This window comes from Microcaecilia unicolor, chromosome 7 (genome assembly GCF_901765095.1).
Source record: "Microcaecilia unicolor chromosome 7, aMicUni1.1, whole genome shotgun sequence".
Classification (NCBI taxonomy): domain Eukaryota; kingdom Metazoa; phylum Chordata; class Amphibia; order Gymnophiona; family Siphonopidae; genus Microcaecilia; species Microcaecilia unicolor.
The window spans coordinates 175,777,673-175,793,639 of NC_044037.1; the positions used below are offsets into that span (position 1 = coordinate 175,777,673).

Sequence of the window (15,967 nt, forward strand, 5' to 3'; positions counted from 1 at the left end):
GTCCCAGCCTCCTTTGGGTGAGTCTCCCGCTCTCAAATTATTCTGAGTGATTTCTAGGTTCTTGGGGCAACACTCCCAGTGATCCTAAAGTTCCCAGAAAGCACTCACACACAAACCACAATGATTCTTAATCAGTCCAGACAAGCAGAGTCAACAGACTAATAGGGTTTATTGTCACAGAACTTGAAACAGTGAAACAGAAAAACTGCAATCAGCAGAACAATAACAGGTATGGAAATATGGATCAATTATAACACTAACTATACATTTGTTTACTATCTAAATAGTACCTGGGGAGAAAAGGTTCTGGTCCTATTGCAGTACATGTATTGAATCTGTGAATGTATTGTGGAAACCTATGTGACCTCTGACGAAGGTTTTTCCGAAACTTGGCCAAGTTGGGTCCTGTTTCCATTAAAGTTGACATTTGGATAAACTCTTGCCGTGCTTCTTCTTCCTTGGATCACTGCTGCTGTTTGGTTATCTGTTCTACTTCTGCAGTAGACTGTCTCCTGTTTGTTTCTGCTTTACTACAGTGGAGTTAAAATTTAATGCCATGAAGTGATACACTTAGGGTGCAGAAATCCAAAAGAGATGTATCAGATAGGGGAGGGGAGAGATTAGTAAGTTCATCTCAGGAAAGGGACCTTGGGGTGATGGTGTCCGAGGAACTCAAGGTGACAAAACAATGCAACAAGGTGGTGACCATGGTCAGAAGGATGCTAGGCTGCAAAGAGAGGGGTATAACCAGCAGAAGAAATGAGGTGTTCATGCCCCTGTACAAGTCGTTGGTGAGGTCCCACTTGGAGTATTGTGTTCAGTTTTGGAGGCTATATCTTTCTAAGCATATAAAAGACTTGAAGTGTTTCAAAGAAAAGTGTCGAAAATGGTATGGGGAGAGACTTGCTGACCTGAACATGCATGTCCTGGAGGAAAGGAGAAATAGGGGTGATACATAAGTTACTAATCCACAATCAAACATTTTCCAGAGATGGGAAGGCAGTAGAACTAGAGATCGTGAATAGAGGTTGAAAGTGGGCCAACTCAGGAATAATGTCAGGAAGTATCATGTTTAGATGGAATTTATACAAAGACGCTTAGTGGAGATTAGGTAGGTAATTTGGGAAACACAGCCAGTACTGTGCAGATTTCTATGGTCTGTGCTCTGATCGTGGCTAGACAATTTCAGCTTCAGAAGTTGGAGAACAAAGCCAGTGCTAGAAGTTTGCCCAGCACTGGCTTTGTTCTCCAACTTCTGATCTGTGCCCTGATAGTGGCTGAACAGACTTGGATGAGCTGGAGTGGAGTTTTTCAGGGGCTTTGACTACAAATTCAGAAATTTTAGAACAAGGACAGTGCCGGGCAGACTTCTGTGGTCTATGGTGATGGTGAACCTATGGCATGTATGCCAGAGAGGACACGCGAGCTGTCGCCAGGGCTGCCGAGGGGGGGGGGGGGCAGGGGGGACAAAATTCCCCGGGCCCGGCACCGCAGTCCCCTCCACCCAGTGGTGTGCTGGAGCTGGCTCGCAAGAGCTGGTTGTTCTTGAGGGCGAGCCGGCTCTTCTCCCTCCCTCCCCCGAGCTACAGGGTCCCTCCGAGTACCTGAAGAAGGCATTCTTCGGGGCAGGCAGGAAAGATCCCCAGTCTTGCCTGCCCGCTGCTGGCGCTGACCCTCCCCCGCTGCCGGATCGCTCTTTAAAAATGGCCGCCGAGACTTCTGCTGAAGTCTTGGAGGCCGCCCTTTTAAGTCTCGGCCATTTTTTTTCAACATATTTTTATTGAGATTTTCGTTTATCCACAACTAGACACTTCTATAACATTATACATATTCCAAACAATATTTCGATAGCATACTTGTTGAATCTCCTCCTATGCCCCCCCCCCTCCCTTCCCACTAGCACTTTGGTGGTAGTATTAATAACGCTTCCCTTTCATGTTCATATATTTGCCACACTTTCTGAAACATCTTAATCTTTCCTTTTCGCAAGGCCGTTAGCTTTGACATCTGATAGATGAGGTCCACTTTGTTAATTACCAGCTGTATTGCTGGCGTTTCTATCTGTTTCCAGGCCCTTGCTAGCACAATCTTGGCCGCCACAAAACATTGAACAGCTAGCTTATGCCAGTGTACCTGGATTTTTGGGGGCCGAAGGTGCAGTAGACAGTGTTCTGCTCTACATGGGTATTCCACCTTTATTATCGTATGGACCATTGTTAACACCTGGGCCCAATACCTTTGAACCTTTGGACAGTCCCACCAGATGTGCATGAATGTGCCCCTCTCGCCACACTCCCGCCAACATTCTGCTGATATTTGTGGAAATATCTTTTGAAGTTTATCCGGTGTATAGTACCACCAGTATAATATTTTGTATCCATTTTCAACTAATGGCTGCACGATAGAGGGTTTCAGCAAATATCTATAAATATTCCTCCAACAGTCCGGTGGATAATTTATTTGCAATTCCCGTTCCCACCTGCCCACATAATAGTCCTGGGGAGAGGAAAGCAAGAGGAGTGCCCTATACAGCCTGGTTATACTTCCTCTCCCTCCCCTTCCCTGAATTGCACTCTCTAAGACCGTTTCAGCCAAATCCAACTTCTCCCCTGCACGTCTATGGAGGTAGTTCCTTACGCAATGGTAGTACACCAGGTCTCTTTCCTCCAAACCATACTCTTCTTGCAACATCTCAAAGTCCTTGACCTCTCCCTTATCCCATAACTGTCCCAACATATATAACCCCTTACGGGCCCATCCCTGGTAGGCTTTCTCTGATTCTCCCAGTGGGAAACCCGGTGCTCCACAGATGGCCATTTGCGAGAAGTATTTTCTATCAGGGAATACCTGCCTTCGCAACTGTAGCCATGTGTGCAACAGGTGGCTTAATCCGGTCGGAATTCTCCGGGCAGTGGCCAGAATTTCACTCCCCTGGGACCATAGAATATCTCCCAAGTATCGGGTACCCATCCATGCTCTTTCCCAGTGTAGCCACTTCTTACTATTCTCTGGATACCATTCTGCGAGTATCCTCAATTGTGCTGCCTGATAGTACAGGTAAAAATTTGGGACCTCCATACCTCCCCTAGTTGGGATTTGGAACATCATTGACCTACGTACCCTTGGGGGTCTCTTCCTCCAGATGTAGGCAAATATTTTCCGATTCAGGGATTGAAAAAAACGTGTGAGGAATTGGTATCGGCAGGGCCATGAATAAGTACAGTAGTTTAGGCAGGAGCATCATTTTTATGGCATGAATTCTCCCTAGCCAGGACAGAGTCAGGCCCTCCCATCTGTCTAATTCCTCAAACAGCTCCTTCATCTTCCCTGGAAAGTTCGCCTGGAACACAGTCTCTATTTTATCCGTGATTTGGATACCTAAGTCTCGGCCATTTTGAAGAGCGATGCAGTAGCGCTGTGGGAGAGTTAGCACCGGCAGCAGGCAGGAAAGACGGGGGATCTTTCCTGCCTGCCCCGAAGAATCCACTGAAAAACCTGGGTGGCTGGAGGAGGGGCAGGGGAGAGATGAAAATCGCTGGGTGTGGGTGGCTGGAGGGGGGCAGGGGAGAGAGGAGAATCACTGGGTATGGGTGGCTGGAGGAGGGGCAGGGGAGAGATGAGAATCGCTGGGTATGGGTGGCTGGAGGGGGGCAGGAGAGCGAGGAGAATCACTGGGTATGGATGGCTGGAGGGGGGCAGGGGAGAGGAGAATTGCTGGGCATGGGTGGCTGGAGGAGGGGGGGCAGGGGAGAGAGGAGAATCGCTGTGGAAGAAAGAGAGATATTGGACCACTGTGTGGGGGGTGGGGAAGTGGAAATGCTGGACAGGGAGGAGAGGGCATAACGGGGATAAGGGGAGGGAAGAGATAGCGGGATTTTAGATGAGAGATGGGAAAGAGTGGTGAGATGCTGACTGTTAGGGGAGAGGAGAAGAAAGAGATAGAGATGGGGATGCTGACTATGGGGGGGGGGGGGGGGGGGGGTGGGGGAGGAGAGAGAAAGGGAGAAACTACATTGTTTGCCAGAAAGAAGAGAAGCAGCACTTTTGGGGTAGGAGATGATAGGCTACAAATGTTGGGGGGGGGGGGGGAAGATGTTTGGCACAAGAGTAGTGGTTGAGAAGGAGAAGATGGGCTCTAAGGGTGGGGTTGGAGAGAGAGAGGGAAGATGTGCTTCAACAGTATGGGATGGAAAGAAGGATAGAGAGAGAGAGAGAGAGAGATGAGATGCTGAGCTACAAAAGGTGGAGGGAGGGGAAATGCTGAACATAATGGAAGCGTGTGGGAAACGCTATGAGGTGTTGTCAAGGAGATGAAAGAGGGTAGGTTGGTGAGTACAGAGAGTAAAACTCTGATAATGGGGGTCTGACAGAAGGGAACAGGAGACTGGGGAAGGAGTGAGATCAGAAATGGGAGAGCTAAGAACTGAGTGGAGATGGAAAGTTGATAGGTAGTTTAAAAGTAAAAAGAAGGAGTTGCAGAACTGGAGGGTGAGAAAGAAGGTGAAATTTGAGTGGAAGAAAAGCAGAAAAAGGGAGGAAAGAGCTAAAAGGGAAAGATAAATATGTCCGATATGAGGGAATAGAAGAACAGAGGAGTGAGGAGAAAGGAAAAATAGAAAGCAGTCACCGGAGAAAGTTGGCAGAAGACAGACAGGAAAGCAGAAGAAAGAAACTTACTGGGACCAACATGATTGGAAAAATAAAGTGCCCAGACAACAAAGATAGTAAAATTGTGTTTTGATTCTGCATTTATGAACTGGAATATGTTAGTTTTGGGAAATGCACATTGCGGATATCTTTGTATTGTGCTCAATCCAAGAATAAATTAATTTGTTTGTATTTTTCCAGTGTTGAGTACTGAATTTTGACTTTTTGGGATTACCAGTTCAATTTTGTTTTCATATTTCTATTTCTAATTTGTGATCTGTGAGGGTCTTTCTGTGCATAGGTACCAGACACAATACAAATAATCCCTCTCTGGTCATAATGAAGAAACTTGCTCAATATTGGCGGTGCTCAGCACCCACTGGATCCACAGATCTGGCTGCTATGTGGCTGTGTTTTGCCTGTGACTGGGGTGTACAGTATGTTGTTTGCATGTAGTTTGTGTAGAGATCTATAGAAATCCTATTTGTTCTGTTTGACCAGTAATAGGTGTATGGGTGTTCTTTGGCTCAGTGTAATATTTGTAGTGTTGCCTGTTCATAGATAGGGTTCTTGCTGTTTGAATCTTAGGAACTAGTGCTACTGTTGTATGTCAGGTTTGCTACATGTATGTTGAGTAAAACAAATTTTTTTCAGGTTAGTGGAGAGATTTATGTTGCTGTTGCTCAGATGACATGAGAATCAGAAAGTCTTTTGCATGGTGACTTCCAAGGAAAAATGTCCTACCTGTTGCTAGGAGAGGTTGGATTTTTGTGTGTACAGAGCATGTTTACATTTAACTCATAAGAACTGGTATACAGTGTCAGACCAAAGGTCTTTGTAAATTTAAGTATTCCTCCGTCCCCACCCAGCTGCTACTTCATGCCACTTATCTGCCGAAAATGGGATTGGAGGTAGGGTATTACTATGGATTAAGAACTAGTTGAAAGATAGGAAGCAAAGAGTAGGGTTGAATGGTCAGTATTCTCAGTGGAGAAGGGTAGTTAGTGGGGTACTGCAGGGGTCTGTGCTGGGACCGCTGCTTTTTAACATATTTATAAATGACCTAGAGATGGGAGTAACTAGTGAGGTAATTAAATTCGCAGATGACACAAAGTTATTCAGGGTCGTCAAGTCGCAGGAGGAGTGTGAAAGATTACAGGAGGACCTTGCGAGACTGGGGGATTGGGCGTGCAAGTGGCAGATGAAGTTCAATGTTGACAAGTGCAAAGTGAAGCATGTGGGTAAGAGGAACCCGAATTACAGCTATGTCATGCAAGGTTCCGCGTTAGGAGTCACGGACCTAGAAAGGGATCTGGGAGTCATCGTTGATAAGACGTTGAAAACATCTGCTCAGTGTGCTGCGGCGGCTAAGAAAGTGCACAGAATGTTGAGTATTATTAGGAACGGGATGGAAAACAAACACGAGGATGTTATAATGCCGTTGTATCGCTCCATGGTGCGACCACACCTCGAGTATTGTGTCCAGTTCTGGTCGCCGCATCTGAAAAAAGATATAAAAGAATTAGAGAAGGTGCAGTGAAGGGCGATGAAAATGATAAAGGGAATGGAATGACTTCCCTATGAGGAAAGGCTGAGAAGGTTGGGGCTCTTCAGCTTGGAGAAAAGGCGGCTGAGGGGTGATATGATAGAAGTCTACAAGATAATGAGCGGAGTAGAGCGGACAGATGTGAAGCGTTTGTTTACACTTTCAAACAACAACAAAACCATGGGACACAAGATGAAGCTAGAATATGGTAGATTTAAAACAAATAGGAGAAAGTTTTTCTTTACTCAGCGTGTAGTTACTCTGGAACTCGTTGCCGGAGAATGTAGTGACAGCAGCTGGCCTTACGGAATTTAAAGGGGGTTTGGACAGATTCCCGAGGGAAAAGTCCATTGAACATTATTAATTTTTTTTTTTTTTTTTTTTGGGGGGGGGTGGTGTTGCCTGGTTCTTGAAGTCTGGATTGGCCGCTGTTGAAGACAGGATGCAGGGCTTGATGGACCCTTGGTCTTTTCCCAGTATGGCGGTGCTTATGTGCTTATGAATATTTCTGAGGAAAACACTATGGTATCAAATGTGTAAATGTTGAGAAAAACATTGATTAGTGTGAGATTTTGTTGATAATGTTGCACATTTATACTACTGAGGGTGATATATTTAATTAAAAATGTTATTAAAGAATATGAATTTTCCAAGTGTATGTATATATCATCTTCCTTTCTTATCTACAAACGAAGTATTGTATGTGTAGGAGTAAGTTCATTTCTGGCCCTTACCCTGCCCACTTCCAGCCCTGGCTCCGCCCCAGTTCCACTTCCTTTTTATCTATAAATTAAGCCCTGAGTACCTGACAAGGGCCTAGGTGAGGTTGGGAAATGAAAAAACTGTCTAATGCAGCATCTTTTTTATTTCCTGGCTGATCAGTAGTGCTTTTGGTATTTCCTTTAATAGGTATCCAACCTTCCTCTTGGCATTTGGAATGTGGTGTGTGAATGGACAGCAAGGACTAAATTAACAAAGTGTGGGGGTCTTTTACTAAAGATTAGCTTGTTATCTGCAGCAGCTGTGCTGCAGATAACTCAAGCTAATCTGTAGTAAAAGACTCCCTTTATTTTTTCCCTGTGGCCACCAACACACAGGGTGTTCTGCAAGTTTGAACCCAAGATGATCATTTACAAAAATTAATTTTTGTTCTTTACTAACAAAGTTTTGTTCTTTTTTGTCCAGTCTGTTCATGTGATGCTGTTGAGAAACTGGAGAGAGGTAAGTGTATATTTCTTCTTAGGGAAAGAATATATCCCTTTTATGTTTTCAAAGCATCATTAAAATCAGCTAGCTTGGACAGTATAGTTTTATAAGAGGCCAACATGTATGAAATGCATTTTGAAACTGTGTAAATAATGTTACAATAATTTTGTGTGCTAAGTGGAAAGTTGAATTCCCTCTCTGATAGTTGCTCACCAATTGAGGCTGGAAGCTGGACTTGTGAGATTAGCTTGCTAGGAACGTGCGTGTCTTAAAACTTGGGAAAAGAGAGATTGTAGGTTAAATTGATAAATTGTGTATATATTTAAAGCTAGAAAGGAGTTTAAGTTAATAGCATTTGTTTTGGAGTCTGAGCCACCCACGACTTCTGGCACATTCTTTGATAGTCTTTTAGCGCAATTAAAAAGAGTGAAATTTTTTTCACAAGAGTTCATTAGGAATTTTCATTAACAGAAAAGAAACCCTGACCTAATCTGTAGGTTGATCGTAGTGATGGCTGTAAGAAAATGAATATGTAAAACCAGGTTTGAGGATAACCAGCCAAATAGACTCACGGGGACATAGGATGTACTTACTGAACATCTGCAAATTTTTCAATTTGTAGATGATTAGAAAGTGCATCCCATGTCCCTGTAAGTCAATTTGGCCAGTTATCCTCAAACCCGGTTTTACATATTCATTTTCTTACCCCTGAGGAAGGCTTTCATGCCGAAACATGGCCCTTGTTGGGGCTCATTATAGTTTTGAGGTGTAACCTATGTTGAACGAATAAACTTGATGGATTTTAATACAAGTCATTTTTAGAAGACAGTTTTCGTCTTGAACATTTCCCTTTGGTGACTTCTACTTTTTTGTATGCTTGCGCATTCCTAATGGAAGATTTGGTTTTCCTTTTTTCTGTTGGTTGATTGTAGTACCATTGAAAAAAAACTTAAAATAAACAGAATTAAAGGACTTTATATTAGTTTAAACATCCCTACTCCCTTACCAAAGTTAACTAACAAATCAACAATACTAAGATGCAGACAGCAGTAAGGGTACTATACATGCATCATCTCTCACTTATTTATAAAATGTATATCCTGTCTAAACGTAAGTGGGTAGCAATGTACGTTTCACAAATTCATATCTAACACAAACAGTGACAATACCCACTGTTTCTCAACCAACCAGAAACTTTAAAAAGTCTTGTCACGAGATATTAAAAGGCCTGAACAAATAAGTGAATCTTCAAAAACTTCTTAAAATGCCCTGTATTAGTATAGTAGCGTGGATAACTAGGCAGCGCATTCCACAATCAAGGACCTGCAAACAAACCAAAATGAGGTACGAGGCCATAGCCTTGTGCATGCTGCTGGCAGCTCTTGCTGGTTCTGCCCCTGCAAAGCATGAAGTTACATCATAGGAGGCAGGATCTGCAAGAGCTGCTGGTGGCATACACAAGGCTATGGGCTCGTGCCTCATTTTGGTTTGCTTGTGGCCATGATGTTGGGCTGAGCAAATGGGTAGGCAGCAGAGAAAGGAAAGATACAGTTTACACTTCTTTTTGCTGTTGCAGACATGGGAAGGCAGCAGCCCAGCAGGTGAGCAAGTGGTGGCAGGGAGGGGAAGACAGTGGTGAGTTAGTGAGCGAACGGGGGAGTGGAGGTGTCAGTGAAGGAATGAGTGACTGGGAGTGGGATAAAAAAGAGAAAGAGAGAGATGGGGCAATGGTGGTAGTGAAGGAAGGAGAGGGAGATGGGTGATGATGGTGGCTGATGGAGGGAAGGGGCTAGAGAGAGAGAAGGTTGTGACAATGATGGATAGTGGGGTGAGGTTTGCTGAATATTGGGGAATAGGAGAAAAGAGAGCCAGGACAGTGGTGGAAGGGAAGAGAGACAGAGGGGTGAGGCTGGATGTGGGGGGGGGGGGGGGGAGAGAAAAATGGGGCAATGGTAGAGGGAGGAAAAGAGATGGGGAGAGAGAGAGAGAAAGAAAGAGGGCTGATTTGGGATGGTGGGGAAGGGTGGGGAGGCAGAGGAGATGCTGCATGGTGGGGGGGGAGGGGGAGAAGACAGAAGGAGGCAGGATATCCTGTATGGCTTGAGGGGGAGAGAGAGACACACACACACATATACAGAGAGGAGATGCTGCATGCCTGGGGGGAGAGGGAGAGAGACACATGCATGTGCGTTCAAACACACACAATGCTGCATGGCTGGGGAGTGAGAGACATAATGAGAGAGGATATGCTGCATGGCTGGGAGGGGAGAGAGATATATAGAGAGGAGATGCTGCATAACTTGGAAGGGAGAGACACATACAGAGAGGGGAGATATTAGGAATAGGGAAAGATAGGGACATAGAAAAGGAAGATGGATGATGAACATGGAGAATGAAGAAATGCCAAATGAACAGAAGATCCTGGCAAGAAAGTTAAGAAAATAATGGGGAAAACACAAACCAGATAGTGAGACCAATGTGATGAGAAAAATAAAATGACCAGACCACAAAAGTAGAAAAAGTGATTTTATTTTCTCTTTTGGTGATTAGAATGTGTTAGTTTTTGGAATGTTCATCTGCCAGCACTAATCAGAGCTTGGGAGTACTTGTGTGAAATGTCTTTGACTTGTGGGATACTTGGCTTGAAGAAGTTGGGCAACACTGGCCTGGAAGATTAAAGGTCACCTGGGAGGAGAGCATTACCTTGATGTGTGGTAGGAAGTGTCTTGTAGCCAGGAAATGCCCTTCGGGAGATGCATAGGTGAGATGATGATGCAGGGAAGAGGACTCTAGATTTGTTAGGAACTGGCAACTTTTTCAAGTAGGTGGAGCCTTTTCGGAAAAGTTGGGCACCACCTTAACCTGGGTCCTGACTGTGATGCTAATGTTTAAAAAGGAGAGACAACAACTTTTAAATTAGATAGAGCCAGAAAACCAACAGTTCAGGAGCCCATTGTGATCACTATTGCCAATCCATAACACCACCATTACTAATTGCACCAGCTCTAACATAGCTCTCCTCTCCTGTCAAATCCAGGAATGGATACCCCATGAGGAAGTTATTTACAGTACCTAGAAACTTTACGTTCCTAATGTTTCCTAGTGACATTTTACCCAATTGACACTAGGGCAATTCAAATCTTCCACTATTTTTGCATTAGCATTCACGGTCTTTCTCTTCAGCTCGTCTAAGTGGATGGCAGTATACCATCATCACTATACTTTTCCCCATCACATATGGAATTTCTATTCATAAAGATTCTGTATTGCATTTTGTTTCCTGTAGGTCTTTTATCCAGTTTGACCCTTTGCCACACAAAAACATATATCCCTACACCAATCTGATGCATTCTGTCATGTCAATATAATTAGTACTCTGGTATCATAGTTTCCCATTGGTTGCTGTCCTTCTACGAAGACTCTTGAGATGTTTGTCCTGAGTAATTTTAAAATGGGGCACCTGATGTAAGAGGGCAGGTAGATGCCTACTTAATATCAATTGGGTAAATTGGTAATGGTGGTGTTATCACTTGGCAGTAGTATCACAATTTGATCAAATTTATCATATTTGCTGAAATGAAAACTACTGCAGTAGCATTTAATTTTAAAAAGGAAGACTATGATAAATGAGAAGATTAGAAAAACAATCTAAAAAGAGCCATTGCCAGAGTAAAATGTTAATGTGTAGCTTGGGCATTATTTTAAAAGACCATTTTGGAAGCTCAGCTAACATATATTCCATGCATTAAAGCAAAAGCTAAAAGAAGATCAGCTGACTGCCAGCATGCTTTAATAGTGAAGTGAATGAGGCTATGAGAGCCAAAAGGGCATCCTTTAAAAAATGGAAAGCAGACCCTAATGAAAATAGGGATGCGCTCAAGCAAGAGACTTTGAAAAGAAGCTTGTCTTAGAAGCAAAAACTTATACTGAAAACTCTTTCAAGTACAATCAAAATAAAAAGCCGGTGAGGAAGTCAGATGGATTGCTAGACAACCAAAGGGTTAAATGTGTGCTCAGGGAGGATAAGGTAATAATAGAAAAACTAAGTGATGTCTTTGCTTTTTTCTTTACTGAGAAGGATGCTGGGGATCTAACCCTTTTTTGACAATGGTGATTTGGAACAACTGTAATTATAGAATATATAATAGAACAAATTGACAAACTAAAGAGTAACAAATTACCAGGACTGGATGGTATTCACTGCAGAATTCTGAAAGAGCTCAAACATGAAATTGCTACTAGTAATCTGTAACCTAGCATTTAAAACGAACACAGTTCCTGAAGATTGAAGGATGGCCAATATATTACCAATTTCTTTTAAAGGGCACCTGGGATAATATGGGAGACTATAGATTGGTTAGCCTAACATTGGTGTCATGCAAAATAGAATAGAAGCTGTTCTAAAAAACCCCAAAACAAATTTACTGACCATATAGATATGTACAGTTTAATAGGAATGGGTCAGCATGCAAGTCTTTCCTTACTAATTCTTGGATTGTTTTGATGGTGTAAACAAATATGTGAGTAATGATGACCTGATTGCTACAATGTGTTTGTGTTTTCAGAAAGCACTAGGCACAGTCCCTCATGAAATATTCTTTAGGAAATTAAAGAGTTATGGGATAGGAGGGAATTCTTTTTGATTAGAAAATGGCTAAAAGATAGAAAATTGAAAATAGGTCAGTTTTCCAAATAATACATATAATTTGTATAAAGGTATAAACCCAAGTACGCGTATGAAAAGACTTCATAATTGTTGTAGGCATAGGTAACTTAATTGCTTTAAGGTTATCCTATGTAATTACAGGTCAGGAAATCTCCTTCATAAATACATTTTTCATCACTCATTCCATATGTATAGAAATAATGCCTGCATAAATATCATATAAAGTGGTATCTATTGATAAGAAATCCAGAAGCACATATATATAAATTCCCAATGAGGTCCTTGATTTGCCACTGCTGCTTTGATGGAATTATAGTTTCAAGAACATATAAGAAATTATTTCAAAATACACACATTACAATTCAGTATAGAACATCTTGTAATCATGACATATAGGCAAGGAATAGCGAGCAGAAAAGCTTACTTAATCCATAGTGCCATTCGTCATCAGTGTAAGAAGCTCATTAGTCTGAATGCGTAATGTTTCCAACCTCTTATGTCAGCAGTATAAAAAGCTCATTAGTCCAAATATACATCATTTCACTGGGCAAATCAACATATTTCTTCTTTATAGTTAAGACTACTGTAATGCCCTTTATTGTGAGCTGTCCCAGGTTTCTTTGGAGCATTGCATATAGCCCAAGATTCAGCGGCACATGTGATTGTTGGTCTTGAGAAAACAGAACATATCTCCCCTCAACTTAAATCATGTTGGCTCCCTGTTGCCTATCATATTAAATACAAAGTTCTACTGCTGGTCTTTAAGGCATTTCATGATGAAACGCCTATTGTTATTTCCCAAAGTTTGAAGTTTTACTGCCAGCCTAGAATGTTGAGGTTGCAAGGAAAATACCTTTTGGTTGTTCCTTCGTTTCATTAGATCTGTTTAGAGAAGGATCATGGACAAGTGGTTTTTATAGCTGGACCCACTATGTGGAATGATCTTCCTCTGAAGTTATGTCAATTGTCCTCATCGTTCATATTTAAGAAATAGCTAAAAAGTCATTTGTTTCAAGAAGTTTTTTTTTTTTAATAAATTTTACAATTTACATCAACGGAACTAGCATATTCCAATATTCTTAAAGCACTCTTACAAAATGAAAAAAGCCAAATATATATAAGAAAACAATTAAATATTTAGGCTAAATTAGACCTCACCAACAAGGGGATCCAATTCAAATTACCAAGGGAGTTGGTTTTAACAAAAAAGAAATATTATAATGCAGAAACTAGCAGATTATCAACCATTAATTACATTAAATGATCCAAGACGACAAGGGAACAGACAGAGAAATCCCTCTACCTTCTAAGAAAAATCGTAATTGAGCAGGTTCATAAAACACATAAGTATATTGATCAAGAAAAATTATACATTTACAAGGATATTTTAATTGGAACCTGGCTCCTAAAGAAATAACTTAGGATTTAAGTACCAGAAACTTCTTTCTATTTTGTTGTGTCCATTTAGAAATATCAGGAAAAATGGATTGCTTCTCTCCAAAAAAAGTATAGTCCGAGAACCTAAAGAAAAGACGTAGCAAGGCCTCCCTATCTTGTTGAAATGCAAATGTCGCCAATAAAATTGATTTTGCAACCACTTCCTCAATAGAACTCTCCAAAATTTGTGTAATATTCAAGCTATCAGAGGAAGCATCCACAACCGAGGCAGCATCTGGAGAACTTGAACGTTGTCTAGGCACAGGCAAATAATAAATCTTATGCACAGATGGAAAACCAGTCTCAGTGTAATTCAAATTTTCCTTCACAAATCTGTAAAATAGATCTTTTGGAGACATAGTTAAAAGTTTAGGAAAGTTCAATATACATAAATTTAAATGTCTAGTGTAATTATCAAGGTTTTCCAATCTACGATGGTCTAAAAGTTTATGTTGAGCCAAACTAGAATGTAAGACTTGGGATAGCAGAACCTTATTTTCTAATTCATTAATCTTCTCAGCATGTTCATTCAAGATTTCTTCACATTTGCTAACTCTTTGAATGTGTTGATTTAATAAAGAAGATGTTCCAGTACATACCCTATAGAGAGAATCCAAAGATTCTGGCGGCTGTTGCATGCCCTTGGATCCTCCGACTGATGCCACTTTTGTCAGTTGTGATCCCGCTGGGGCCAAATCTCGCAGCAGTTGTGGAGGCATCGGTCCTCGAGGACTGAGTGAAACTTCACTCCTGGGGCACAAGCTGTCCTAGCATTATGGCCCGCCGGTTTGCCCTGAGAGGTCAATATGAAGCTGGTGATGACAGTTTGCCACATATTAGGGGTTGAAGGCTGTCGGGCACCTGCAGTAATCTTCCACTTTCGTTTAGGCATCATCAAGGTATGAAAAAGGCAAAAAACGTGCCTTCAAAAGAACAAATTTGATAGCTGGAATCACAGGCATCTAACTGCTACATCATTTTGGATCTCAAGAAGCTTTTTTAAAGAGCTATATAATATATGTGGCAGATAAATGAGTGTTCTCATATGATTTAATGCAGAAAAATGAGTGAGCTTGTATTATTTAGTGCAGTAAGTTTTATAATTTACATGTGATTTTTATTTTGTGTGTTTTATGACTTGTGTATGTTTTTCATTGTAACCCTCATAGATCTAGTGAATAGTGCAGGATATAAGCTTGATATTATAGTCTATGTCACTGTGACATCATTAACAATAAGCTGGTACCTCATTTTTTTTTCTTCAAATAATGGTAGTTTTACAGTGCAAATGCATTTGAATGTGCAAAAATCGCTGAGTGCTCATGTGTTAAAGTCTGCAACTTCGCCATGTTTAAAGATAATCTCATCCCACTAAGCACATAAATATAGATAGTAACAACAAATAAAGCTGTGAATTTTAACTTTGAAATTTCAAGTAGTTGCTGAGAAAACAGCAAAAAAACCTCTAGGAGGTTACTTTTGCCTCACCCTATGTATCAGATGCTTAACTGGCTTGGATCAAGGGAAATGATTTTCTGCTCTTTCCTTGATAAAATGATTAATTAGTTGAGCACCACCTCTCTTGAAGACATTATCTGTATCCTTAAACTGATAGGAGACATTTTTCTAGAATGACGTTAGAGTGTGTGCCGGCAATCCCACGTAATAAAAAAAACAAGGGTCCGATATCCAGCCCACAGCAATCAGTGTTTTGCTGAGTGTCACTGGCGTTAAACCCAGAAATTCAGTGTCGGGCTGTGTCCAGACTCCGGCATTGAATATCTGGGTTTCCAGAGCTGGCTAATGCATAGCCACTGCACTTAACCGGCTATGGGTTACCGCATAAAGATAGGATTGACTTATGTGGTCCTATTAATGCGGTTAACCTGGCCAGTTAATTACCGGATATTGCCACTTAAATGGCCACGTGTGAACTCCACTCCCAGAACACCCCTAAAATAGCTGTTTTCATTTCGGCACTAACCAATTATTTTCAGCAGCACTAACCAGTTAAGTGCTGCTGAAAATTAGCAGTTAGCCCCAAACCGGCAATTTAACTAGCCAGGAGCCATTTCTGGGTGGTTAAATTACATTGAAAATCAGCCCCCAAATGTTTATACAGAGACTGCATACTATATATACCAGTGTTATTTTACAGAGTGTATGAAGATGTGCTATATGGTATATCAAAAATATAACTCTGAGTTTAATATAGCAAAATGTTAATTTGTTTCAGAGAGGGGTGTGTGAAGGTAATGTAAACATCTACAGGAAAAGAATACATTGATAAAACAATTGCCGTTAATGCATCATGTAGAGAGATGCACATGTATAAGCTTCTATAATGTATCTTTTGCATTTAGAGAATTGATCACCTACTGAAACAAGAATGTTTTACAGAAGCACTGGCTCTAGCATGGTCTTTTCATGAAGGCAAAGCAAAGGCTGTTGTAGGTGAGTGTGTA

At 41.5% G+C, this 15,967-nt stretch overlaps 1 protein-coding gene across 1 annotated transcript in view; it reads left to right on the top strand.

Moving 5' to 3' along the window:
• The window catches only part of VPS8 (VPS8 subunit of CORVET complex), a 932,181-nt gene that overhangs the window by 224,239 nt on the left and 691,975 nt on the right, over window positions 1-15,967 (top strand). Inside the window, exons 17-18 of the mRNA XM_030209561.1 lie at window positions 7,379-7,414; window positions 15,866-15,956. Of these exons, the coding sequence (XP_030065421.1) occupies window positions 7,379-7,414; window positions 15,866-15,956 (127 nt within the window). The remainder of the gene's footprint in view (window positions 1-7,378; window positions 7,415-15,865; window positions 15,957-15,967) is intronic.